Genomic DNA, 27,174 nt, shown 5'->3' on the forward strand with positions numbered 1-27,174 from the left:
TGAGATATTAGAAAAAATGCCGAAATGTATTAACCTATATATTAAAAAATATGATTCTACTTAAAAGAATAAAATTAATTTTTCCTTAAACATCTATATGTTTTACGTATTTAATAGCTATAAAATATATCTTATTTGAAACTTTAATTTTTATCTAAAATATTTTTTTATATATTTTATCAAAAATTAATTGAAAAATGTTCAAAAACATTTAATATTGCATGACAGCTCTTATTATAAAGATATCTCTAGAATTAAAAAAAAATGATATAAAACCCAAAAAAATAATAATTGTAATAAGTAATTGTAATGTAAAAGATAAGTATATAAAATTTGATTGAAAAATATGAAAAATTTTTCTCTTTAGAATTTTATGCTCTTTTTTATTCAATTATATTTTCCTAATGCAAGGTCAAAATTTGAACAAAAATTTATAAAAAAATCACATACCACATGTTCAATTATATTTTAATAATACGAAATCGAAATTTAAATAAAAATTTTTGCTTTAAAAAAAGAATAGAAAAATTTCGCGTGTATAAAAATTGATTATCAGTACCATCTTACGAATAATTTTGGAAAGATATTTAATTTCAAGAGATGGCGCTAACTTTCAATTTTTATTTTAAATCTATTTAGCTTTTTTTTTTATCTTAGCTTAATTTTAAATTAAAAATTTTAATATTCAAGAGATGGTGCTAATGGTCAATTTTTATTTTATTTCTATCTTTCTTTCTGTATTTCCTTTCCTTCTTTACTTCTTTATATAGTTTCATTTGCAATGATCTAGAAGTGGCATTATTAATACCACAATTTTTTATTTATTTCCATTTTTCCACTATTATTTATACTTGCTTTTTAGCGCGTGATTATAAATGAAGTATCATATAAATTCATTAATTTATAATAATTCCATTCATAAATGATATTTAAATATTTAACAAAATCATATTATTAATATATTAATATATTATTTTAGAAAATATTAAATTCAAAAATTTGAAAAAAATATAAGTTTATTTTTAGAAATATAATCTATAATATATTAATTTTCATTATTTGATTATAATTACTTTGAATACTTTTCAAAGAGATGACGCTACTAGTTAAATGCTAAAATAGATAATATTTAATATTTAACAAGTAATATTTTTTTTATGAATATATATTTTGTATATATATTTTTATATTTTCATATATCATATATATTAAATATATTATATTTCTATATTTTTATTTGTCGTGTAATATACAGGTAAAGAAGTATTTATGAAAGAAAGTGAAAGATATTAGATAGTAGATGGTAGATCTATTTTTATACTTAGTCTATGGTAAAATTGTACAAACCGATAAAATCCTTATTTTTAGTTCCGGTTTAAAGTATATCAAATATTTTAGTGTAATTATATTGATATTTATGTCTAATTTTTAATTTATAATTCACGAAGTAATATGTTTTAATTAAATAAAATTCCTAATACCGATATTAATTGCTTATAATCATTTCTCCTATTTATCACATATCTTATATTTTTATTAAACATATTCAATTTATTATTTGAATAAGGATATAAGGAAAAACTCATTTTATGCTGTATAACAAATTGTTAAGTTATAATTGTTTATTGCATAACTATTTTCAAATTTCATATGATCAATTATCGTTTCTATTTGTAAGATTTACTTCCGGTTTCCAAGAAAGCATTTGTGGGCATGCTGTTTGGAGTGCAATCTTAGCAACAAACTAATTTCTTTTTACATTTAAAAAATAAATATTGAAAACTTAAATTTTATCGAACGTATATTATATAAGAAGCAATAAAAATGGAAAACGGTCAAGAAGAAAACAAAATTGAAACTGTAATAAGTGATGCTGTTGATGGCGAGGTTAAGAATGAAAAGCCGGTTTCTGACGAAAGTGCTATTAATCAAACATCTGATGAACCATCTAGTGAACTTTTGGAAAAAATAAAAAATCAAATTGAGGTATTATTTTATGAATAAAATAATTAATTATTAAAAGAATAAAATATATGACTCATGTATGAGTCATATGTCACTATATATTTCTTGTATGAACGCAAAGAAAAGATTTATAATATTTAATAATATAAATTGTTATATTGTTATTAAAATAAAATTTTTGGTATTTTTAGTTTTATTTTGGAGATGTGAATATGCAAAGAGATAAATTTCTCATTGAACAAACAAAATTGGATGATGGTTGGGTTCCTATGACTGTTATGTTAAACTTTAAAATGTTGGCCTCTATGAGCCAAGAGCCTGATGTTATATTAAAAGCTATAGAATTAAGTAAACTTATGGAAATATCTGAAGACAAGAAAAAAATTCGTCGTTCTCCAAAATGTCCTTTACCAATATATAATGAGGAATATAGAAAAGCACAGGAAGCTAGGACTGCTTATGTAAAAGGATTTCCTTTACAGGATACCAATATTGAAAAACTTAAAACATTTTTCAGTGCTTATGAACCATTTGAAAATATTGTTGTAAGTATTTGACTTTTATATGATAAAAGTGACATTTTCAATTAAAGAAAAAATTTACAAAAAAGTGTTTAGATTTTCAATTTTTTTTTTTTATTTAATAGATGAGAAAATATCAAGATAAAGGAAAGAAGTTACAATTCAAAGGTTCCATTTTTGTACAATTCAAAACTCTAGAAGATGCAAAAGCTTTTATGGCTAGAGAATCTATAAAATATGGAGATACTGAATTGATTAGAAAGTGGTCGTAAGTTAATCAAACTATTTGATTCTTATAAAAGTTTCTATGAAATTATATATTTAATTTAAAATGTTAATATTTTAGAGCTGACTATAGTGCAGAAAAAGCTAAAGAAACAGAAGATAGAAGACAAAAACGATCAGAAATGAAGGCAAAGAAAAGTGAATCTGTTAGTACAGAAAATTTTATTTCTTATATTATATTTACTCTAATGATGAGAGAAGCAATAATATGAAATATGAAAATAACTCATTTTCAGATGAAAGATAAGGAAGATGATGAAAGTGGTGAAGAGGATGAAAATGAAAAAGATATTTCATTACCAAAGGGTTGTGTGATTCACTTTATTGATGTACCTGAGAAATGTACAAGAGAAGATATTAAAGAACGTTTAGGTGAACTAGATGCAAATATTGCATTTGTTGATTTTAAAATAGGTGATAAGGAAGGATGGGTTCGTTTGCAGGAAGAAAATACTGCAAAGGTTATAATTGATAAAATGACGGATAATCAAGTGATTGTTTTTTTTATTACTTAAATTTTAATATTAGTTAATATTGATGTTTTACTGATTTTTTTTTTGTTTTCATAAGATACTGATTCAAGATAAAACAGTTACTTGTCGTGTTCTTGAAGGGGAAGAAGAAGAGAAATATCTCACAAAGGCAAAAACACAAATAGTAAATACAAGGCAAAAATATAATAAAGGAAAGAAAGGCAAGAAAGGTCAGTATAATAAGATAATGCTAAATAATTCTAAAATTAAAATAAAATTAAAGTATTATCTTTATAATGATGCCTTGCCATGCTAATACCGAGAAATCATGCTAATATGCTTTGGATCTCGATGAGTTAAACTTCAAAAATAACTGAATGTTTTTAATTATGTTTTTTAAATTTTAAAGTAAAATTATATATATATTAAATTGATATAAATTATATATTCGTAGGTCGTAATACGCGAGGTCAAAGAAAAAGGCGTAACAGTGACAACAATGATCTGGTTCCTAATAAAAAGGCTGCTATCGAGTAATTAAAAAATGATATTTAATTTGAAAAAACTAAAAATGTTCTATACACATGTATATTAATCATATTTTTATTATACGGACACTTATGTGTAAAATATGAAAAGATATTCAAAATAGGAAGCTACTTACCTTAAGCGCATATTTTTTGTTATGCTTAATAACAGTGTGTATTATTTATATAAGGATAAAAGTACAACGCTGTTTATATTTGTAAATTGTACATTATTTCATAATCCCATGCATAGCTTAACACGTTTCGATTATAGGATAAGATTAATTATAAAATTAATTATATAATTTCATTGGAAATGAAAATGTATTTAGAAATCAGCATTTTATTGTTTTACAGTGAAATTTACAAAGTGTTTTTTATTACTAATTTGCTACTTAAATTTCACTGTTATGTGCTCGATAACCCGTTCACACAACCGTTAACGGAATAGTCATAATGTGCTGACGATTCGTACCATTTCCAAAATTTGACGAATATTCTTTCTTTTTATTTTTTTATTGGGAAATTATATATTGAAAATGATCGAAATCGATAGTACAGTTACGCAACACCGTGCATAGTATGATTGCTATCTAAAGTACAATGTTATGTCCTTATTCATACCAATACGCTTTCATTACTTCATGTGCCTCAAAAAATGCATACACTCGATTAAATAAATTCGACTATATTAAACAAGTGTTATCTTTTTACACGGTGATGGAAATTTCATCTGCTAAAGCTCATGATGTTTTTCCTTTTTCAGAGGGGAAAATTTTTTTCCTCGCATATACATCAATCTTAATAGAATGATTGTAAGTGTATTGTACGTTAATATGTCTCGGTAATCAGTCTGGATTATGTGTATTAAAGAATGAATTTTTAAAGATTGATAATACTTTTAAAATGAAATTTATATCGATAATATATATTCAAAGTATTAGCAATATTTAATTTTATTAATTAATGGAAGAACAATGATTATAAATAATATGTAATATTATATTGTAGAAAAGATTACAAAGAAATAAATTTTTTTTATGTTTTATGTAAGAAATGATATTAAAATATCATTATATATGAATATTAATTATATGATTTTTAAAATAGTATTTAAATAAAAAATAAATCTCTTTGTAATACTATATTAAGTTTTTAAAAATCCAATTTAATAATTTTTTAATACGTAATAACAGATTCAGTTTGAAAAATTTTGTAAAGATGAATGATATTTGCATAAATACGAATGTAATCTCACCTTAGATTACTTGGTCGAAGAGATTTACGTATAATTTAATTTAAAAGAAATCGTGTTCCATTTTTACGATTATGTTTTGAGCATATATTTTCACTAAAGAACTTCACTAAGAACTCAATGCTTCCGCAAATATCATGGAGTTCTTTATAAACTGAACTATATTAAAAATGTATATAATTTTCATCTGTTTCCTTTAACTATTTAAATCTTAAACTTTCACATAGCATTCGCATAAATTTTTAATGCGAATATAAGAAATGGTCTTTTACATTGTATTGAATGCATAAATATAAGTTTTTTCAGTTTTCTCTTTTTTTTTTAAATTGTGAATGATATCAAGATGATGAAGAGATAACTGCGTTCTTTTTTGTCTCTCTTTAAATATTTTATTAGGTCATTTAATGTGATAAAATAGAACGAAATTTGTAATAGAGAATATTTTAGTAAGAAATAGCTTTTCTATTTTTTCTCTAATAAGAATAACAATTTTTCAAGAATAAATAAAATTAGTAAAGTGACTTATCTACAAATTTTATTTTTTTGATTAAAAAAAATCATATTAATCATCACATTTACAATATCAACAACGCAAAACTATTGTCGTTTAAAATTTAGAATTAATTTTTAATCATTTTTTTCATATTCTCTATGAATCATATATGTTACATAGATGTTACTTAATTGATTATCTGTGCGAATTTATGCACAATTTGAAATAAAAAAGACTATGATTTTTTTAAGTTGCACACAAAAACGGAAATAAAAATCTTTTGTGAGCTTAATATCAATTATATCAGAAATTATATTGGTTACATAATTCATTTTGGATGTTAGCTAAGACAAAAACACTTCAAAAAACATTGATAAGTGTAGGACAGTTATATTGTTAACTTGCAAATTTTTATTACCAATTTTGTTTCTTTTTTTAAATAAAATTGATAAATAAAAAAAAGAAAATATTTTCTTTATAGTATCATTTACTATCATGTTTAAGACAAGTTAAGATAAATTTTAAAATTTATTTCCATTTATTTTTATAACTATATAATAAAAAACAGTAAAAAGAAAAGATGTATATGTTTGATATATTTGTTCAATAATGTATTTATAGAAAAACAATTATCGATAATAATAAACTTTTGAAAAATATTTCATTAGTTAACAACACAGTTCTTATAGTTATCAATTTTAATATTTTTTTTTAAAAGAAATTATTTTAAATTGAATTAATTCATTATGAATCGCTTTGTGTAACACATGACTTTGATAATATCTCCTGAAAGAAATATATCACATTCTATAAAGGAACGTACTCAAATATTAAATATTTTGAGTCCTATGTGCATAATCGAGGAACAATAGTCTTTCAAGCCCTCCTTTAAAGCACTTTGTCTTTTTAATAACATATGGCAGTTATCGCTGTTTACACATCAGAATAATTAGAGAATACTTAACATAGAATTGAATGACGCTTTGAATTCATTTTCCTTTAGAGTTTACATTAACAAGTGTTGAAAAAAACACCGAAAGTTTCAATTTTTCATCGATGTTTCCACTATAATCCAAGAAAACAATTTTCTTTGTCAACTTGAGCTTTGTCATTGAACATTTCTTAATTCACATCTCAAAACTTGGATTCGCCATTCGCTTCAAAATCTACGAAAGTCACCTTCTTGTTCTTCATGTTGCCCTCTAAGGGCAACCCCTAATGCTATACGGATATTTCTTGTATTTGCACACGTTTTTTAATGGTATTGGTGCCACTAGTAGTACTTAAAGAGCTGGTTGTTCTTGTGGGTGGTTTTGGAGGAATGGGATCTTTGTGAATGGCATTGCTGGTCCCGTGACCAGGTTTCTGTTCACTTTTAAATTGTTCGTCAACTTCTGTCGATTGACTCTGGACAATTTGTTGATGTTCCTGGATAGAGGGACTTCTCGCAAGGGTAGTATACGATGGTGGTGGTTCTTGGGCTGGTCTGGGACTCTCTGGAGCTTTTATAGATGACCTGGTAGTCATTGGTAGAGATTCTTGCCCGTTTGGTGTACAATCCATGGCTGCTCTTTTTTTGTCTCGATCCCTCTGATAGTAAATGCCGGCGAATATCAACATATTGAGCACTAACAGAATGCAACCCACCCCTACAGTGATTGCCAGAGCTGTGGTAGTGCTATAATAGTGACGAGAAGCTAGTCTTTGTAACAATTCAGCGTCGTCTTCTGAATCATCCAGGATTGGGGTAATATCCTCGGTGATACTGTCATCGCCTGTAGTTGTACTGCACGCTGTTGTGGACGAGGCGCTGGCTTTAGTTGTTCCTACGAGGGGTAAGGGTGTGTACCATTCGTCTCGAACTGGTCCTAAAAAATTTAACAATTTCTTAATTAATTTAATCTAATGATTGAATTATGTATTATTTATAAATCAAATGTAATATTTTATAAATTTAATGTAATCAATATAGAACAGAGATTAACATTATTTGAAATAAAAATTTTATCCTTTTTTCTTTACCTGCATAAAAATGATCGCCTCTTTCTCGGAAATGATGATGACGCATAGAAACATCATCGTCGCCGGGTCGGTGGAGTTGAGGTATCAGGTTTAACCAAACCGCCATTTTATGACCCCGATAATGGCTCTTCATTTTTGGTTTCATAGCTAAAATAATTTATTATAACATATAATTCGATAATAATCAATAACACATATCTATATTCAAAAAAAATATATATATATACACAAAGAAGATAATAAAAAAAAAAAAAAAATGCGATGAAGAAGAAACTTACCAATTGTGAGATATTGTTGAGTACCAGTCTCGTATTGCTCCCACGTAAGGCCACGATATCGCGTTTTTTCCTTTGGTGTACCGTAATCCACCGATTCGATTTTGTGCGGCTCATTCGGATTGCCAGTTTTCGCGAAATTCGTGAAAAACGTGAGAACAGCTTCGGCGACGGTTTGATCCTGGCGAGAATAATTCCGTGAAAAGAAAGCTCCTCCACCCACCAACGGCAGACCGAAGATATACGATATATCCTCGCCACGAATACTGCCCAGACGCTGGAACAAAATGATTTCGTCCGTGATATAACGTTTGAAAATCCAGAAATGGATGCTGTTCGTAAGAGATTTCAATAGGAATGAGATGTAGAGAGATATTGAAATTCCACTTGGAGTAATAAATCTTTCTACGAATTTGAGAATTGAAAATTGAAAAATTGAAAAATTTAAATCTTCGTTTCATCTTCCTTTTACTTTTTATATACCCTTTACTTTTGTCGAATCGTACTTTTATGTCTTATTATCGTTATTGGCTATAGATATTTTTAACACAAATTCGCAATTTATAGAGAGCAGCGTTAATTGTAACGACGTTTCATGTGACGAAGAGTTAGCCATGACACCGGAACTTATTAAATGAGGCCGCCTTTCAGTAGTGCGCGGCTCGACTTCCTTTTAATTAAATTTTGCTTTGTGCGTACACAGTTGGTCATACCGTGGCAAGCAAACGCGCTAAATCGCTATTAAACGTGGCCCGCAGGCTAAACTTGTTAACTTCAAGTTCCTGCCTCTTTTGACACTTTCAACATTTCGCCTATAGCGCAACTATGAGATAAATTAGATAGTTGAATTCTCTTCAAATAAACTTTACGATATAGTTATATATAAACTCCTGCCTCGTTACATTAGTTCGATAAATTAAAATTATTGTTTATTCAATCTTATGCTATATAAATTATAAATATTGAATTATTAATATTAAATTATAAATATATCAATATATATATTATATAAATTTAAATCGCTACGTTGATTTGATAAAATTAATCGATAGATTTAAAATAAAAAAAAAATTATAATTATAATAAAAAAAATTTAAAATAAAAAATTGAAGGAAATAGTTCGATTCCATTCAATTCTATCACAATCGTTACTTTTTTAATCCTCCCTCTTTTCTCGATATCGATTTCCATCTTGGTTATCTTCAAGTTTTCTGCTCTCCGCTCTGTGTCCCTAACCACTGGCCATGATTTCACGATGAAGCTACTGATCTAATCAAATGCTTCGAGAGTTTGGTGGATGGGCCCTCGCGTTATCCCGCAAGTCTCCAACGGTGTAAATTAAGCGTGACGCTGCGCTGAAACTTGCCCTCGTCGAATCTCGAAAGTTTGCGTTATTAAATCGATCCATTCGCCTGGCCGGTTTATTAAACCATCTGGCGCGTGATATTTTTCAAATGGTAATGATCCTTCGACAATTCAATAGGGAAATTCGTCGTTTTCAGAGATCAACAGATGGAGGATTTATTTTAATTTCACGAAACAAGGAAAAATGTAAATTAAAAATTCAATGTATTTTCAGTTTCATCTATTTAACGTGGATATAATTTATCTATGCACAATCAATTGTACATTGATTTATGCTACTTAATCAGCGAAGTATAATCTCATATTGCTTGCCTGACCGTACGCTGACGTACTCTACTTAGAAACATACGATCGAGCAAGTGGAATATACCCCTGATTGATCAGCCAAGTAAGGTTGCTGGGAAAAGAAGAAAGGTTTTGAATCCTCTAGTTAGCAATTTCTTCAAGCTATTTTTAAGTTGATAAAGAAAAAGAAAATCTAAATATACAATGAATATTTACGTAATATTATAAATAGTATACAAATTATTTTTATCTTCAAATTATTATTAGAACTATCTGACAACGTTGATCTACTTGTTTAACCAGGATTTTATTTCGTTATCACTCGATCAGTAGATAAATTTATTCTACTTGCTCGACTGTTTTGATTGCCTTATTTTGTCTTATTCAATTCTATTACTATTCTTATTTAATTCATTTAATTGATCAAATCAAGAGGAAATTTATACAAAGCTATAAGCAGAATTACCATACTTATCTACTTATTTCGTTATGTGGAAGGGAAAGAGTACTGTGTATTTAAGAAATTTCACGAAAAATCAAAGAAATCGTGTGTAAACATCGTTGCCGCGAAGGAAAAAAAGAAAAAAAGAAAAACACAACTTCCCTGAGAAATAAGTTTACATCAGGAAGTGATTCAAAGAGGCACGGTTTACTTTCGACATTTTATTCAGGCGTTTCAATCGTTAGAGGATTCCTTCTTTTAAATTATTTTTCAACATCTGTCATGTTCGTATTTACGAAAATAGTAAAGAATTGGAATCTTGAGTAATACAGATAAATAATCTTTTTATACTCACGTTCTCTTGTATTCTTGGTATATTCCTTGCTATCTGATTGCATGCACGATTGGTTTATATTCATTGTATTGAATAAAATTTTGAATATAAATATAAAGAAGCTAATTTTATATTATAAAAATTTATAATATAAACTTCAATCGTTTCACCAATTTATAACTAGTCTATTTGAAAGATATTTAATTTATTAATGTTAAAAAAAAAGACTCTTTAAGAATATTCCTCCTAGCATTTTCCTTGTATCCTAACTTAAAAAAAAAGAAGAAAAATCTTCAAAATCGTTTTTATAATTTACATTCCTCCACGAATTTTCCAGCAACAGTAATTTAAAAAGCAGAAAATATTCACAACCTCCTTTAAAAAGATGCCAACGTTCTTCACAAACCTGCAACATCCCGCTATCCTTGGTCTGATGACTGAAGTGATAGAAGTACGTTTTGGCACCCCGTCTGGCATGATAAAAAGCAATCCTCATGAGAGGAGCAACAGTGTGGCCATCGCTCAATGCCTCCATGGTCGAGTCCCTTATAATAATAGGATGCAAAATAGGCTTGTCCCAGTCCGTGTACTCGTTCCTCACCGCCGAGAATATCTCGTTCAAATGGTAAACGTAGGCGTTCCTGATGAACGTTCTTAAGATTCGATTTCGGTGATCCTCCTCGAAACCGTATTGAATGTCGTTCTCGTTGAAGTCGAGATTCGACTCCGTGGTCGACACACCGAGGATCAGAGGTACCTTGATGAACGTGTCGCTGGCTCTTTCCATGTCCAACCCCGGATCGGGATTGTTTTGGTCCACTGGTAAGCCTGGCCCGATCCGTGGCACGAATCTGTAAACGAGGCGACGAATTAGATGATTCATCGCCACCGTTTCAAATTAAATCCTAGCCTGGAGTGTCGATCAATAAGGCGACACGGAAGCAAACCGGAAACCAACAATGGCGACGCGTGCATCGAGAATTAATTGTGCTTGCCGATTAACGTTTTGACTCGCGTTCTGACTAGGATATATGGTGTATTTTGGTCCGAGTGTTGTGCAGGGATCGATAGCGCGGGATTTGGGGGATGAAGAGATATCATAGGTGGATCAATTTTATTAAGAGAGTGTTTGATTTTACCGATTTTCGTTTATTATGTTTGGTTCGTGATATAAATTTGTATTTATACAAATTTAATCCAAAATTTTCGACACTTTTCCATTAATTTTTTGATAATAAAATTCTAAGTCGANTTTGATTTTACCGATTTTACCGATTATGTTTGGTTCGTGATATAAATTTGTATTTATACAAATTTAATCCAAAATTTTCGACACTTTTCCATTAATTTTTTGATAATAAAATTCTAAGTCGAAGGAAATATAGCAAAAACGATATCGTCTAATCTGACAATTTTTTAAATAACGAATTCTTAATTTTACGCTTAAGTAAAAGAGTATCTAGAGAGTAAAAGAGTCTCTATTAGTATAAGGGTTAAGAAAGTTAAAATAATAAAGTAAAAATAATAAAACTCTAAAATTTTTTCTTTCCAAGAAACGTAAATGTTCCAATTGACATTAATTTTACAACATATGTTCTATCCAACTTGTGATTCCTTAAATAACATTAAATGTAGTAAAAATGTGTAATGACGTAAAGTAGGATCGGATGTTTTTAAGGGAAGATGACGCGAATTTTATTTGATTCTTTCGCGCAGAAAGCAATAATATCGCTCGAAGTTCCTCATTCCGTCCAGGTAATCCAGGAGGAACTTTGAAATTTACGGAAGACGTCGTATTCATGGATGTTAGATCAGCCTCGAATCAAGATCGTAAAGAGTTACTATCTTACCGGATTTCCGGCAGTTCAACAGCCATCAGCTCACGGAGAGGAACGCCGCGTAGACAATCGGCAATATCTTCGTCGTTCTCGGTGGAACATCCTATTTGCTCCCCTACTTTCAAGCGTAGGTCGTTCGGATCGTGAACAGACGCCCACGGGCTTAATGCTGACCCACTCGATAACACGACGCGATGAAACAGACCTGCAACCATTGATCCAATATATTGCCATCACAAATCGAATAATTTTATTGAATAAAGAACACGCATCTTCTGAATCAAGATTTACCTTGATTCCAGAACAATTTTGTATTTTGTGAAAATTAATAATAATTTTCTTGAAATATATACGTGCAGGAAGAGGACTTCGAATTCCATATCGAAGTTACGTCTGACTAACACGTCTACTTTAACTACTGAAAGAACTAACGAACCGATCGATTTTGAGCTTCGTTTCAATAATTGTTATTAATAGTACTTATAATTCATATTTTGCTCTTTTATTTGGAGTATATTATGCATTCTATATGCCTCGTAATTAATACATAATAATAAATAAGATTCGATACGTTTCAGTATTATTGATAGACGCGTCTGATCAATATCGCTCACTTCTACTGTATCTATACATCATACCAATATATTCCCGGTGTAAAATTTCTTTCTAGTGTACAAATTCTTTTTTACTAATTTCACACATCGATATTGTCTCTAATTCCAGATACAACAATTCCATAAATAAGTTCATCGAATACAAGGTACAAGGATAAATTACAGCGAAAATAGGGAGGCGTTCTTTTCGATCGTCTCGAGTGGCATATCGGTTATAATATCTTTGAAGAAAGAACGCATTAAAGTCGGTGGTGGAGAAGGAGGCCGGATATATCGAAGTTATTACATCAACACGGGAAAGTCGTTATCCAGGATGGCTCAAAGAGATTTACGCGATAATAAAAAGGAAATATTCAAGGAAAGTGAAACGACAGCGGCGACGAATTATGGCAGTGGTGGAACATGCTGTAAAGCTGTAATCTACCTACACTGAATGGAACATCAATTTATCGTGCCTTTTACGAGAGGAATATTTTATACGAGATAGTTTGCCTCGCGCTAAAACGAATAATTAGTTTTAAAGCGGGGCGCTCCTTCCTACATTTAATCATCTTGCGAAAAGCAGACGCTCTTGTTTTTATATCTTTTGAAAAATCATATTCAAACAGTTGGTAATATTATCAGTTTGAGAATATAATTTTTGTGATTAAAGAAATGGAAATTGGAGATTTGATTTATTCTTCAAGTGTAAATTTTTATATTATATTTTAAATATTTTGCGTTCTTTTACGCATCGTGTGATTATTCGAAAAATTTTTGTACGTTTAAATTTTGCATATTTCCAATTTAATTATCACAATCACGAACAATAGGATCTTTTAATGTAGAATTGATATATTGTTTCTGTTAATATTACATTGTAGTTTTTTTCTGTCGTATCATATTTATATTATTTAGAAATACTGTTATATTTTTCGGAAAGTAAATTTTATCGTTGCAATAACTATTATTCATCTGCAACATTATATTGATTTTAACTTACGAGTATCTATTGTCGCTATTATTTAGGTTAGCATTAATTGCAATCTCCCTTGTTGTACCCTCCTATATTTCGATATCCATTTTAATAATAAACCATTCGACAGGATTGCAAACGATAAACAATCGTCCAATTTCGATATAACAACACAACTTTCCATTAACTTATTGCAGGGACGTAAATTTTAAATTGAATAAAATCTCGAATAAAATAAAACCAATTTCTAATCTTTAATTAAATCAAACACAATGAACGAAACTGATCCCTTACTTTGCATAATTATCAGATTTTTAAATGTAATAAAAAATTAATTCTCGTAAATCGATATTTCTAATTCTAAATTGTAACAAGAAAAAAAAAATGAATAAACTTCTAAAATTAATAAACATCCAACGTTGCGTATTATAATGCTTAATCTTAAATGAAAAAAAAAAAAAAAAAAAAAAAGAAAAAGACAGGAGGAAATAAAAGTAAATCTCTGAATGATGAAAGATAGAAGAAGAGGAAAAAAAACGTAGGAGAAAAAGCTTGGTTTCGAAACCGTTCCACGAGGATTTGACGGGCTCGTAAAGATGGCAAGTCGAAAGAATATCGAAACCTCTAAAGCATCGGTGACTTGACGCGGAAATGTTGCAAAGGGAAGGGTATTCGGATTAATCCCGGCGATGCAAGGGATGCCGAGGGGAAATACGATGCAATACGTGTCCAATGTAAATATCCTCCGCCTCGTCGAATCCAAATATTTGCCTTTTACAATTTTGTATCCGCTCACTCTCGACTAACGCCGTCCAACTATCGCTATAATTTTCGGCCAGGCCGATGTTTGCACGAGACAACTGGGAGCCAGAACGCGATATTCTCCTCTCCTCTCCTCCTCCTCTCGTTCGCCTCTCTTCTTCTTTTCGATGAAAAGTTGATACCGTGCCACGAAAGGTTAATATTCATCCGTGAAATCTTCAATCAGATCTACGATTTAATATATCGATTCATATTTTCTCCTTCTCTTTGTTCCTTATTTGTACTTCCTGTCTGGAAGGGCATAATCTATAAGTGAAAATAAGTTTATTGAATATGTACGTAGTGCAATATTCCAAAGAACATGCGAGGTTAATTTTGAAATGAGAATTAATATAATCCCTAAATCCTTAAACATTTTGAGGGAAACAATAAGTTTTTAATCGAGTGTTTGAAAGAAAATATTCCTTCCAAAAGCATTTAAAAAGAAAGAGAAGGTTAATTCAAAATGTTGAAAATCATATTCATTTTTATCGAAATCTTCGTTATTTTGTAAACATTTATAAAAGTTTCTCCAATATATATTACGAAAAAGAACATTTGCCAAATTACACAAAATTATTAAATTAATATCGTATTTAACGATATTCGAATCAATCAATATTCCATTACCACTCGTCTTGTGGATTATATATGTACATTAAACTGCTTCGAATTCTCTTCGAGGCTATATATAGAATATTCAAAACTTTCCTCAACTTTCTCCTGCGAGCTATCCCAAAAATCTTCTCGAGCATCGAGCATTCAAACTACCCCTTCTATTTTCTATAAGCACACCGAGAGATCAGGCCGATTATTTCAATCACGCGCCACCCCTAAATATCGGAACTTCTTACTTTAACGACCGATTCTTGTTGGCAAGGGCGGTCCATGAATTATAATGGGCCGAACGTTAATTTCAGAGTGTTGGAACTCGAGCGAAGAACACTCTGCACCATTATCGATTCGTGCCTCCGCCTCAATTAATTAACACTTCTCGATAATCCATCTTATCATTTCCTTCTCTTCAAAAAAAAATCTTTCTTTTTTTTCTTCTTCTTCCAATTTTGATAATCTATATTTGAGTAACGTAGTAAAATTTTATATTAGGAGAAGAAATAGAGTTTCTTTTTCTTTTTCCGAGGAATCGATATCCATCTTGTTAACTTCCGCTTTTTGCGTATTGAATTCGCTCGAAAAAAAAGGAAGTTTTTTTTTTTTCTTTTAATTTGCACGTTTGGTTTCGATGATCTCTACGTGAGGAACGTAAGATTTTATTTGGAGGGGGATTTTTTAATTGGTGGAGAGAAAGAGAAAGAAAGGAAGAGATAAAGAGATAAAAAAGATTTTCTTTTGGATAAAATATAAATGAGCTTAAGGGAGATTATTGGTGGAGGATGAAAATGGAAGAGGTTGCGAAAGAATTTGTATACTTTTCGTTAGAAAGTTTGGCAAGGATTAAGGGCGAAGCAGAAAGTAGTGATAAGGTGGTGATAAGTTTTTTAGCAATTTTATTGGAGAAAAGATCGTACTTTTGAAAAGAAAAGAAAAATTCTATTAAAATATATAAAATAATTCGTTAAAAAAAAATACATCTTTCATTTATATCTATTTTATATATATATTTTTAAATATATTAGAATTACCATTTTGTCTTCCACTTTCACATTTTTTGATATTCTAGAATAGCATTCTAAAATGCTAGAATTCACTCCTCGTCTCCAAATGGATCCAAGAATACATGGAGGGGATTTATCATCCCTTCATAACTCGAGTAAAGGTATCGTCGATCGAATCTATCACGAAGTAATCCTCAAACTTTCAAAATTACCGTTGGATTCACACTATAAAATTCAACAGTGCACGTTCGTGACTGTTTCACACGAATGTAGGAAAGATCTTACGAGAAGTTTGAGATCGAAGGAAACGATTCGAACGATATACACTTGTCTCGAACGACGAGACGAGGACAACGTGAAACGTTCACGAATAGAACGATACGCGTGCAAGATGCTCGGTTTAATAGCTTGGACGACGAGAACGATAAGAAACGAGATCGCCACGGATAAAATGCGAATTTAAAATACCAAAAACGATGGAATTTTCGGTCGAATTCTCGAATATTTTGAATAAAATATTTAAATAAATTGTAGATAGGAGGAGAAAACGAATAATTTCAGCAATTCCATCGAAGTATAAATTTAGATAGCTGATCAAACAGTCTTGGTCAATAGTTAAGATCTCCATCAGCATCAATCTACATCTTGCGCTCGTCCCAATTAGCTTACTACGTTTGCAAACACTCTATTCTCTCGAAATCTACAATCTCATCCTCTTCATCGCTCCAATATGATCAAGACCAATAAATTCGACAAAAAATGTATCGATCTATGCAGTTTCCAATGAGTCTGTCCTCTCAATTTCATTAAACATTTATTATTATTTAAAAAAAAATAATTTATGCGTGTGCGAAATTTACGTAGAATCGTTCACGATTTTTTCGTTCTTATTATTTCCAATTTTTCCATCGAATGGTTAACGTTTATCGGACAAAGAGAATTCCTTTAATTTCCTTTAATTTTTCTATTTATTGTTTTTTAACCTTTTCATTATTTTTTAACGCAAGATTTTTTCCATTGAATTTCTCCGTCCTTAAGAAAAAGGAAAAAAGGAGACGAAATAACCTGTACCACAAGTTCTTCATTCTCCACTTCTTTTTTTTTTTCATCGACACATTTCATTCGAGAAGCTGTTTCTCGCCTACACTCCCTGCGCACGAACGATTGGTTTCGCGAGTAATCACGGAACCAGTGGACCGTGATTCCTGGCAATTGGCTGATTCAATGTGCGCCAGTTGCATCGATTCTTCGAATTGACCTGACTGCTCGGTCATTGGGCGGGTTAGCTAAAGAAATCTGTGTGACAGACCGGCGAAATGTTAGGTGAACGCGTAGGTTACCCGAGTTTATACATCGCTCCGTGGAAAATGGAATCTCAAAAAAAGAAAAAAAAAAGAGATAAATCCGTCTATATTTTGCTCGGCTGGAAGTTTTTTCTGCCAAGCACTTCAAATGCGAATCTACTTTCTTCAACTTCGTTGAAGAAACCCGAAGAAACTTTCATCGAGGAGTAGTTTTGGACAAGATCGATCTTCATCGAAAATGGAACGTTGCATAAAAATAATATTTCGTATAAAATTTCCAATAAAATATTTTTCGACGTTCTCTAATTCCAATTAAAAAAAAAAAAAAAAAACCTCTGAAATGCAACCCAAATCCACATCAAAGAAATCCTATCCTATAACAGGATATCCAAACAACAATGATAAAAAGAAGATCCTCCTTTCAAAGGAACATCTCGTTATTCAAATTTCACTGCTCTCCCTATTTTGAAACTCGCAGAATTCCTTCATCGATACACAAACGGCCATTATATAGCCGAGCCGAGGGAGGAAGGAAGAGGAATAGGGAGAGGGGAGAAACAGAAAGAGAGAGGCTTCGGCCTCGATGGTATATGTACGAAGCGTTCTCGTGTTCCAGGGGGCCAGACACCGGTCGGGAAGGGATAAAACAAACGGGGAGACAGGACGCAGACGGGGAGGGAGGGGGATGGGCGAGAGTTGGTTTGAATGCTTGCGGCTGTCTGAACAGGACCCAACCTCGTTGCTCGGCCATTTCCAGGGTTCCGGTTGCACCGGAAATGTTACCAAACAGTTTACATCTTCGGCCTGCTCTTTACAGCCCTGGTAACGCGCTGTCTCCGTTTCTGAAGGTTCAGGAAGCGGCGAGAACCGCTTTTCCATCCTTGCCCGCATCTTGCAATGGCCCTCTCCCTTTCTCTCTCTCTCTCTCTCTCGTTCGCATCTTCTGCCTTTTCTATTTTCTCTCTCGACCTCGATACCAGGCAGAGCAACTTCCTTCGTTGGTGGATAAAGGAAGGGTCTCTCCCCTCTTCCGACATGGCATCGGAATCGTGGCGAGAATGCACTCCCATGATGATGATGGTGGAAACATGGAGGAACGAGAGAGACTTTTACGCTTCTGCCCTCGTTCGCGTTGACGCCCATCGCGCTCGATTTCCACTTGGAGGAAGCAGGTTGTGCAGAAAAGGAAGTTACGAGGAAATTACGAGCACGGTTGCACGGTTACGAAACGCTCGTTTCGTTTTTTTTTTCTTTGGTATTTCAGGCTTAGTTCTTCCGATGGGTACCTCGAATGCGAATTTTTTTTAACCCTTTCTTTCTCTTGTTGTTGTTGGTTCGCGTTTCCTTGATTCTCTCTTCTTTCTTTCTTTTCTTTTTTGACCAGGAGTGGAGTTAAGGTTGTTCGTTTGGAAAATTTTTTAAATCGAATTAAATTTTTAAAGTTTCTTGTTGCTCTTTAAATAAATTTCTAATTCCTCGAATTGATGAAAGAAAAATTGTCCTGTTTTATTTCGTTACGATATATTTAATGCAACAATTTTCTTGCAAATTGATAAAAAGTAATAATTACAATTCTTTATCCAAATTCCCAAAACAAAACGTTAAAATTACCATTTTTCTCTTCTCTCCAGGCAAAACCAGACTCTTATACAGACATCTTGTTCTTTTTTCTCTTTGACAACGAGAAACGGCATCCTTTAAAACGATTCTCGTTTCAAGTTTTCGATAAAATTTCTCGAAATTTTCGAAGACACTCAAGTTATTCAAAGGGAGTCATCATTTTTCCTACTTTTTTTTTTTATCACTGTTCTTCTCTTCTCTGGCATTCACTCTCTGTTTCAAGCGAGGCACGTGCTCGGTGGTCAGTGACAGCTATCGATTCTTTTTTTTTTTTTTTTCTACCATCAGTTACGCATTTTCTATGGGAACGGAACTGGGTCACGGAATTTTCGGTCATTCAACACTCTCCCCCGTACACTCGACGTGGCTCGGTTTCGGGAAAACCTCGTATCTCGAAAACCGATTCGGATATCGACTTGTAACAAAATGCATCTTCGATGCAACCTCTATCTATTCGATGGATCTCTAGGTTTCGAATTTCGCTCCGCTTCACGATTTTGCGGTTGGAACTGAAAGTATCGTTGAAACGTTTAATGGGTTGCATTGCATAGGTGCCATTGAACGTGCTCCGGCAATTTTTAAACGTTTCAATATATACGTTTCTGTAAAATATTTATTTCTCTTTGAAAATGACACGCATTGACGAAATATAAAAAAATATTTTGCCCTTCTGTAATAGATTTACGGATAAAAAAATTGAGTTTTTTTTAAGATAAAAGAATAAAAAATTTTTCATTTCAAATTGTTTATTATTTTATCCTTTGAGAAGATCCTTTTAATTTAGTAATTAAATCAGTTGGATATAATTTGTAAGTTTATGTGAATGTTAATAGGAAGTTTGGAACGTGGAGAAATATCAAAGATATTTTTGAACGGAGAATAATTAATGTGAGAGACGTTCATCCTAAATTATTCATTGGTTGAAGTGTCCTTTATTTCACGGTGCAATTTCAAAATATAATTAGTGCCTCTACGCGTTGCACTTCTGTAAGCATGTATAATAATATTATACACGACGAATATTTATCTTCCACTTAAAAGGTACGTGTGTATTTTTCTTAGAGTCAAACCAAGTGCTTCTGTCATACTCCATTTTCGTTTTAAAAGAAATCTCTTACAATTTTATACAAATAAAATAATTCTACTAAATAATTATCGTTGCCTGTCCAAATATTCATTCAACTAATCAATTTTAAAATTAAACAAATTCTTCGACGATCGTTCGAATCAACATTGAATTAAAATATAAATGGAGAAAATGTAAATTAATTTGTTATTATCCATTGCGATTATCTTTTTTTTCAAATTTTTCAAACATTTCTTTTTACCAATAATAAAAACTATATAAGAAAAATTGCAAAGCCTTTGGTCAAAAAATATTTTTCACTTCTTACTCGTATATACTGAGCGTACAAAGTTCAAATGGTATCCACGTTTCGCAATTCCCTTTTACAAAAACCCAATCATTTGTAAAAAATCCAAATTTCGAAACGAAAATANAAAAAAAAAAAAAAAAGAAAAAAAGAAAACGTTTGATCTAGTGCAGGCCAATAAAAAAATACATTTTTTCGAGAAATGAAACGAAACCACGTAATTTGTCACCATTCACGCGCGAGATCAATACGCGCGATTTTTTCCCTCCCTCCTCCTCTTTTTTTTATTTTTCACCCTCGTGAGATGCCTCGACTATCTCGATTGTCGGATTGGCTGGACTAATCTCTTACCGATTAATCGAGTGTCCGAGTGGTCAGGATCCCCTCTAATCGCGGCCGACACGCGATATTTCTGCGCTATTCCAAATCGATTTTCATCCGTTGTTATTGTGCATGCCCTTCGTCATAGTGGCCGACCCTCCTCCATTCCCTTCCAATTTGTCCCCCCAACGGGTGGGAGGATACGGGTGTAAGTTAGTACTTTTCGAAACTGATGGGTGTGTGTCACGATTTGGATCGTTTGATAGGTGTTTGCGCGTTTTTAGCATGCGTAACACGGACGAGAAGAAAAATGAAGCTTTTCGAGAGGATGATAAATCTATGGTTCGAGTGGTTTTTTCTTTTTTTTTNTTTTTTTTTTTTTTTTTCGAATAATCCATCCAAGTAGACGGTTTTCGTGAAGCAGTCTCGTGAATTTAAATTTTGATCGATATATATATATATATATATTTTTTTAAAACGCGATTATCGAGGAAATAGAATTTTCTTTGTTCTCGTTGTTGTTGAAAGAGTTTGAAAAGGATGGATTTAAAAAATTATTTTTTAATTTTTTTTTTTTTAGATTATCGTATTGATTATATCGTATTGAAATATATCCGTCTTTTGCTGTCGTTATGTCACCAAGAGATAAAATCCATATGACTCACCCTTTCCGTAGGGAGCGAGCAATAAAAGGTTGACGAGCGCAGCCCCAGTATCGTGTCCAATCAACGTGATTTTCGTCGGATCTCCTCCAAACGCAGCGATATTTTCGCGTACCCAACGTAGTCCCATAGCTATGTCCTTCAAGGCCAGATTTCCTCCGGATCCTGGCGTTCTGTCTGGATAAGGACGAGTTCTCAAGAAACCTGGAACACCGCCAACGCCACATTTGATTCTATTAATCTACGCTACTACCGTTTTCTTTCTTTCTCCACGAAGAATCTCGATTTTCTTTTTCTTTTCACATCATTAAATTTACTTCTCTTCCCATCCACTTTTTTTTTCTTTTTCCTTTTTTCTTACCACATACCTATTTTTCCTTTAATATCGTAAACTTATTATCTTTGAATTTTCTCCATTTATCCCCGACTTTATTTTCCATTTCTTTCCTTTTTTAACAATATTATCAGTATTATTTTCCATTTTCTTTCACGACCTTTCCCCTCCCCCCTTTATTCCATCCCACCCTTATTAAATTTATCATCTTCAACCGATCTTCGATTCGACCCTTTATATTATCTCCTCTTTAATATCAATACATTTTTTTTTTTTTTTCTTTCTCTTGTAATTCATTATTCCCTCCCTCCCCTCCCTCCCCCATTCCATTTATTCCATTTTCCCCGGGATTCGTTATAAATTGATCGGATAGAAAGGAAAACAGATACTCGGTTTAAGATACGTTTCATATCGCAAATGAGATCCATTCTTTTTCACCGGGGTTCATTTCGCGACGCGAAGTCGTGTCGGATATCCCGATTGTCATTGGATCGGGAGGGGGGGAGGGGGGGGGGAAACCGGAAACCGGTTCGGTATCGGTTCGTTTCTACAGTTACAGATACCCGTCGTTGTAATTGAATACAGTGAAGGAGCTGTAAAATATTAATCCACCATCGGATGGATTTACGGGAGGGGCTGGACGTGGGGCAATTATAATGTTAAATAATGCGAGTTGGGCATGCGCTTGGTAAAACGCTTGGACAGAGAGTTTAACGCGGCAAATGAATTATGAGCAAGCTTTTCGGAGGAGTAAGAATTCATCCGGCTCCGATTAATTATTCGCGTCGCGTGCTGCTTTATTTGTATTTTCTTATCGAAAATTATTCACGCCAACACGTTATTTAGTTATTTATAGAGCGCGTAGGTATCACGGTTATTAATTGAAAATTAATTATTTCGATTGAGAATGTTCTCTGGATATTTATGCAACGTTATATTTCGAATTCTCTATTCTTTTAATCGTAAAGAAATTTGATATTGCATGAAATAATTTGCAGTCCAGATATGCGATGATAATTGATCGATTAATTTCTATTTTATTATTTATGCAACGTTATATTTCGAATTCTCTATTTTTTTAATTGTAAAGAAATTTGATATTGTATAAACTAATTTGCAGTCCAGATATGCGATGATAATTGATCGATTAATTTCTATTTTATTATTTATGCAACGTTATATTTCGAATTCTCTATTCTTTTAATCGTAAAGAAATTTGATATTGCATGAAATAATTTGCAGTCCAGATATGCGATGATAATTGATCGATTAATTTCTATTTTTTTTTTTTTTATATTATTATAGGATAATACGAACCTAAGATTCCAAGGCGATAATTAAGCGTGATTACTATAACGTGGCCGGCACTGGCCAATACGGATCCATCGTAGATGTTTCCTGTTCCCCATTCGAAACTTTCACCGTGGACGTATACCATGACTGCGTACGGTGCTTCCAGTCCACGAGATCCTGAAAATTTCACAATTTCGATTCGTAATAAATTCGAAATCATTCTTTCTTAAGCTTAATCTTATTGATCCATTCGAGAAATATATATTATACGAAGCAATCAATTATCGTTTCATTCTTTTTATAATCCCTTTATAATCACTTTAATTCGATCAGAAGCAGATTTGATCGAACAGATAGGATTCGGATCTTTAACGCGTTGCACAACATTCGATTTATCCCGAAACTCGAGCCGTTACCTCGTATTATCGCGATCAATCGATCTTACAGTGATTTATCACCATCATCGTAATAAACTATCTCGCATTTGCGATCCTCCGGTATTATTTCGAAACGCGTCGTTCATCATTAACGCCAATACCTAAAAGGGTCTTCCTACTCGTGTATACGTGTACCAACGTGTAATTAAACGATAAGAGATCGTTTCATAAGAGAAAACGACAACGGCGATCGGCTTGCATAGATTTTAAATTCATTAAAAGGGGGAAAGGGAGGAGTTATATCCTGAGAAATAATGTGGTGTTAATTTGTTCCAAGTACACATCTTGTTGAATTATTATTGCGACAACCTCTGAATTTCTGTTAATTTGGAAACTATTATTATAATTTTCATGATTTTCTTTTTTTTACACAAATGAAATTAACTAATTCTCGATTGGAAACAACTATCAATATCGTTCCTCATTTCGGAAAAAAATCGAACAACTAACCAAGATAATCATATAATCATATATGATCGATAAACTTTCTTGGGGAAACTAATTTTAATCGAAAAAATATATATACTCACTTCTATCAACAGTTTATCCATACGGAGAATTGTACGATTAATCTTGTACTTAAAAATTTCTAAACTCGAATTACTCCAAATTTCGTTCGTTTTTTGATATTCATTTCATCACGAAATAATAATCTCCCCCTTCGTTGACCTCGTTTCGAATCTCGAATCACCGCATATTAACCGCTCCTTCCGTTCATACTTGGCCGACGCTTCGGAGGGAGGAGCAGGAAAAGGGAGAATCGGTGGATCAAAATCGATTTTCCGCGCGATTAATCACCCCGCGATTATTATCCCCGTTTACATCCCTGTCACCTGTAATATCGAAGCGGGTTATCGTTAATCGGCCCCGAAATCGCGGCCCCGAAACGCTCTTTAACCGGGCTGGATCCGGAAACGGACCGATTAGCGGCCGCGACGACGGTTTTATTGGTTCCACCGAAAATTCAATTTCTCTATCGCGTTACAATCCGCCCGGCCGGTTTAATTGGCAGCCGGCACGGTTGATCGAAACCGGGCGCTGAACAACAAACCGGCGATCGACCTCCCTCGCGATTTCCTCGATTGCGTAACAACCAACCCCCTCCCTCCTGTTTCCTGCACGAGGGGAGACATTGGAAGGAGGGGAGGGGGGAATTCGGGAAAATAGGTTTGATTGCGATTTGCGGGGAGAGGATAAAAAACGAGTGTTTTGTTTTTTTGGGGGGAGAAGGGAGAAGGGAGGAGAGATTGAAATTAGGAAAAATGATTTTGTTGTAGATGATTTTGTTTTTTTTTTTTTTTTTCCTAGTTATGGTTTTGATTATCGAGAGTCATCGTCGAGAGTCGTGTAGAGATATTTTAATCGTCGTGCGTGATATTGTGATATTACGATAAATTGTTATGTTAGATAGGAAAGCGATTGTGTAATAATTAATTTATCGGAGCTTGAAGCATATTGTATTAATGGTAATTAATTATGAAAGTAAATTTCTCGTGTTATGCATTTGAATCGCTTTCTCGCTATAATTTTAATAAGTAAAAATTAAAAATGAATTGCAATATTTTTGTACCAAAGCGTGTATTTAAATTTTTATAAATTTTTATTATTAACGATCATTTATTAATTCTTCGTTTCAATCAATAATCCTTTCATCCTGTTTTTATTCTATTCATATATTTTCCATTTCACATTCGAAACGTGTTATTTACTTAAGAAATTTACATTTCTCAGCTTCATCAAACATTAGAAAGAAGACGTTTCAAAAAAAAAAAAAAAAAAAAAAGAAAAAATTTTCAATTCCAATCTCAACTTTTCATTCTCTCCCTCTCTTCTCTCGAATCGAATAATTTCCAAACAAAAGATCCCATCTTACTCGGGTGAACCATTAGAAAAAAGGAAAAAGAAAAAGAGTTTCGCAAACTCGGTGAAAAATTTTCAACCCCCCACTTGCGTAATTCGTAAATTCGTAATACTCGTAAATTCGTCTACGACGTACGCCGAATGATCTACGAGGGCAGGTTCTCTTACTTTCGCGATAATACAGGGGGCATAAAGGTACTAATTACTTCGAAACTAATTACTTCGGGAAGTAACTTGTTCCAGTAATACCGGCACTGTTCCATAAACAGGCGATAGGTGGCTCAAAATTTCCCGCCCGTGTGTTATTAACGCGTGCTAATTAATTACGAGCATTACACCCGGAATCTTGCGAATATAAAGGCGGAGATTCGCGCGTTTAATTAGATACTTAATGCGCGACATATATTTTCGACCCCCTTTTCCTTTTATTCTCCCCTCATTAACGTTACATCAGCGAATCGTGACGTCTGTCTCTCTCTCTCTCTCTCTTTCTCTCTGTGTCTCTTGCATTTCCTCCCCGAATCTTGGATATAAGTTTGTTAATTGCATTGTGGAACAAGAAGGAAAGAAAAGGAACGAAATAAAATTAAAAAAAGGACGAAAGAAATAAGTTGGCAGGATTTATGAAAAAAAGGAAATATTTTTGGATGAAACGTAGGATGGGGATGGGGTAGAGTTGGAAAAAAAAAAAAATGTGAAGTATATTGAAACGTATAATAGAAAACGTTATTACTTTTTTCAACAGAATATCTGGAATAATATTCTATTCTGATATTGATATTAAAATTCTACTGTTCGAAGGAAAAGTTTGTTTACACAAAATGGTGGTATCAAAGGAAATACGAATATTTATTCCTATTCCTTCCTTCGTCCGTTTCAAAAATTTATTTTCCCCAGTTGTGTACTTTCAAATACATAAAAAATATATAAAATAAGAAAGAAGAGAAGAAAGAAAGAAAGAAAGAAAAAAAAAATATACGCGAAGTAGTTCGTATCGATGCTTACCACTGCCGGGTATATACAGATTCAGAAACAGGCAGTCCTCGCTCTGGTTGGTAAGGAACATGTACAAACGTTTCAGCTGTTGGTATCTGCCCAAAGGCATTTGCAACAAAGCAGCTGTGTCATTGCTGATGTCCGGAAAGTGCTGCGGGCAAACTGCGCCGAACGAATCCGCCAGTTTGATACCGTCCCACGGGATCGGTGAGATCGGTGGTCGAAAACGTAAATCTCCTATGGGAGGGGCCGCGTATGGAATGCCTCGAAACACTTCCACCGGGTCCAAGTGTTTGCTGTTCAAGTCCTGTGAAAAATTATCCAGATGTTAAGGAAAGAAAATGATTTTTCTTATAAGGAAAAACATATACAAACATTTTTCTAATAAGGAAAGAAAATCGTTTTTCAGAGAAGAAGAGATCAAAGAGTATCGTAAGATATTCGGATTTTCAAACGGTTGATAACAGTTCACAATATTTCTATGAAGTGTTTGTTATTTCAATTCGAGTGAAAAATTAAAAAAAAAGGAAGAAAGGAAGTCGAATCCAGTTAATTACGAAGTTATTTTGTAGATTTAAGATTTATTAGAAATTTATTTTAATTAAAGATTATTTAATTAATGTTAGATTGAGAGTATTATATTATGACAATGCTTATATATTTCAGAAGTTAATCTATGAAATATTTCTTTTTGGAAATTTTGATTATATATATTATATTATTTTTTTCTTTTTTTTTTATTAAAGTCGAAACGAAGAATTTCGTTTGGATGATAAATCAAATATTGCTTCGCTCGATTCGAATATAAAATCAAATCTGTCATGTGAATTCGGGATATTCGATTATCTCTATGAATTTCGACAGACGTTAATAATGACAAAAGTGCCTCGTTACTTCAATTCGATGTG

At 32.4% G+C, this 27,174-nt stretch overlaps 2 protein-coding genes and 1 non-coding gene across 4 annotated transcripts in view; 2 read left to right on the top strand and 1 right to left on the bottom strand.

Moving 5' to 3' along the window:
- The first annotated feature begins 1,668 nt into the window (after positions 1–1,668).
- On the top strand, positions 1,669–3,994 carry LOC122713288 (la protein homolog). Its single transcript, XM_043933624.1, has 7 exons — positions 1,669–1,986; positions 2,157–2,510; positions 2,612–2,754; positions 2,833–2,917; positions 3,008–3,262; positions 3,342–3,474; positions 3,699–3,994. The coding sequence occupies exons 1-7, from the start codon at positions 1,825–1,827 to the stop codon at positions 3,779–3,781; spliced, it is 1,215 nt and encodes a 404-aa protein (XP_043789559.1). The 5' UTR covers positions 1,669–1,824; the 3' UTR covers positions 3,782–3,994.
- LOC122713524 lies at positions 3,536–3,626 on the top strand. The gene has a single exon (XR_006346500.1). It is a non-coding gene; the product is annotated as a small nucleolar RNA U6-53/MBII-28 (small nucleolar RNA).
- A 2,484-nt stretch (positions 3,995–6,478) lies between the features above and the next one.
- The window catches only part of LOC122713469 (neuroligin-4, Y-linked-like), a 152,441-nt gene continuing 131,745 nt past the window's right edge, over positions 6,479–27,174 (bottom strand). For both annotated transcript variants that reach the window (XM_043933951.1, XM_043933950.1), the window contains exons 3-10: positions 26,276–26,573; positions 22,998–23,150; positions 21,350–21,550; positions 12,093–12,285; positions 10,649–11,093; positions 7,820–8,093; positions 7,542–7,688; positions 6,479–7,387 (exon numbers count right to left, since the gene is read on the bottom strand). In XM_043933951.1, coding sequence (XP_043789886.1) covers positions 6,741–7,387; positions 7,542–7,688; positions 7,820–8,093; positions 10,649–11,093; positions 12,093–12,285; positions 21,350–21,550; positions 22,998–23,150; positions 26,276–26,573 — 2,358 coding nt within the window. In that variant the 3' untranslated portion in view covers positions 6,479–6,740. The remainder of the gene's footprint in view (positions 7,388–7,541; positions 7,689–7,819; positions 8,094–10,648; positions 11,094–12,092; positions 12,286–21,349; positions 21,551–22,997; positions 23,151–26,275; positions 26,574–27,174) is intronic.

This window comes from Apis laboriosa, unplaced genomic scaffold (assembly GCF_014066325.1).
Source record: "Apis laboriosa isolate Shangri-la unplaced genomic scaffold, ASM1406632v1 scaffold23_cov150, whole genome shotgun sequence".
Lineage (NCBI taxonomy): Eukaryota > Metazoa > Arthropoda > Insecta > Hymenoptera > Apidae > Apis > Apis laboriosa.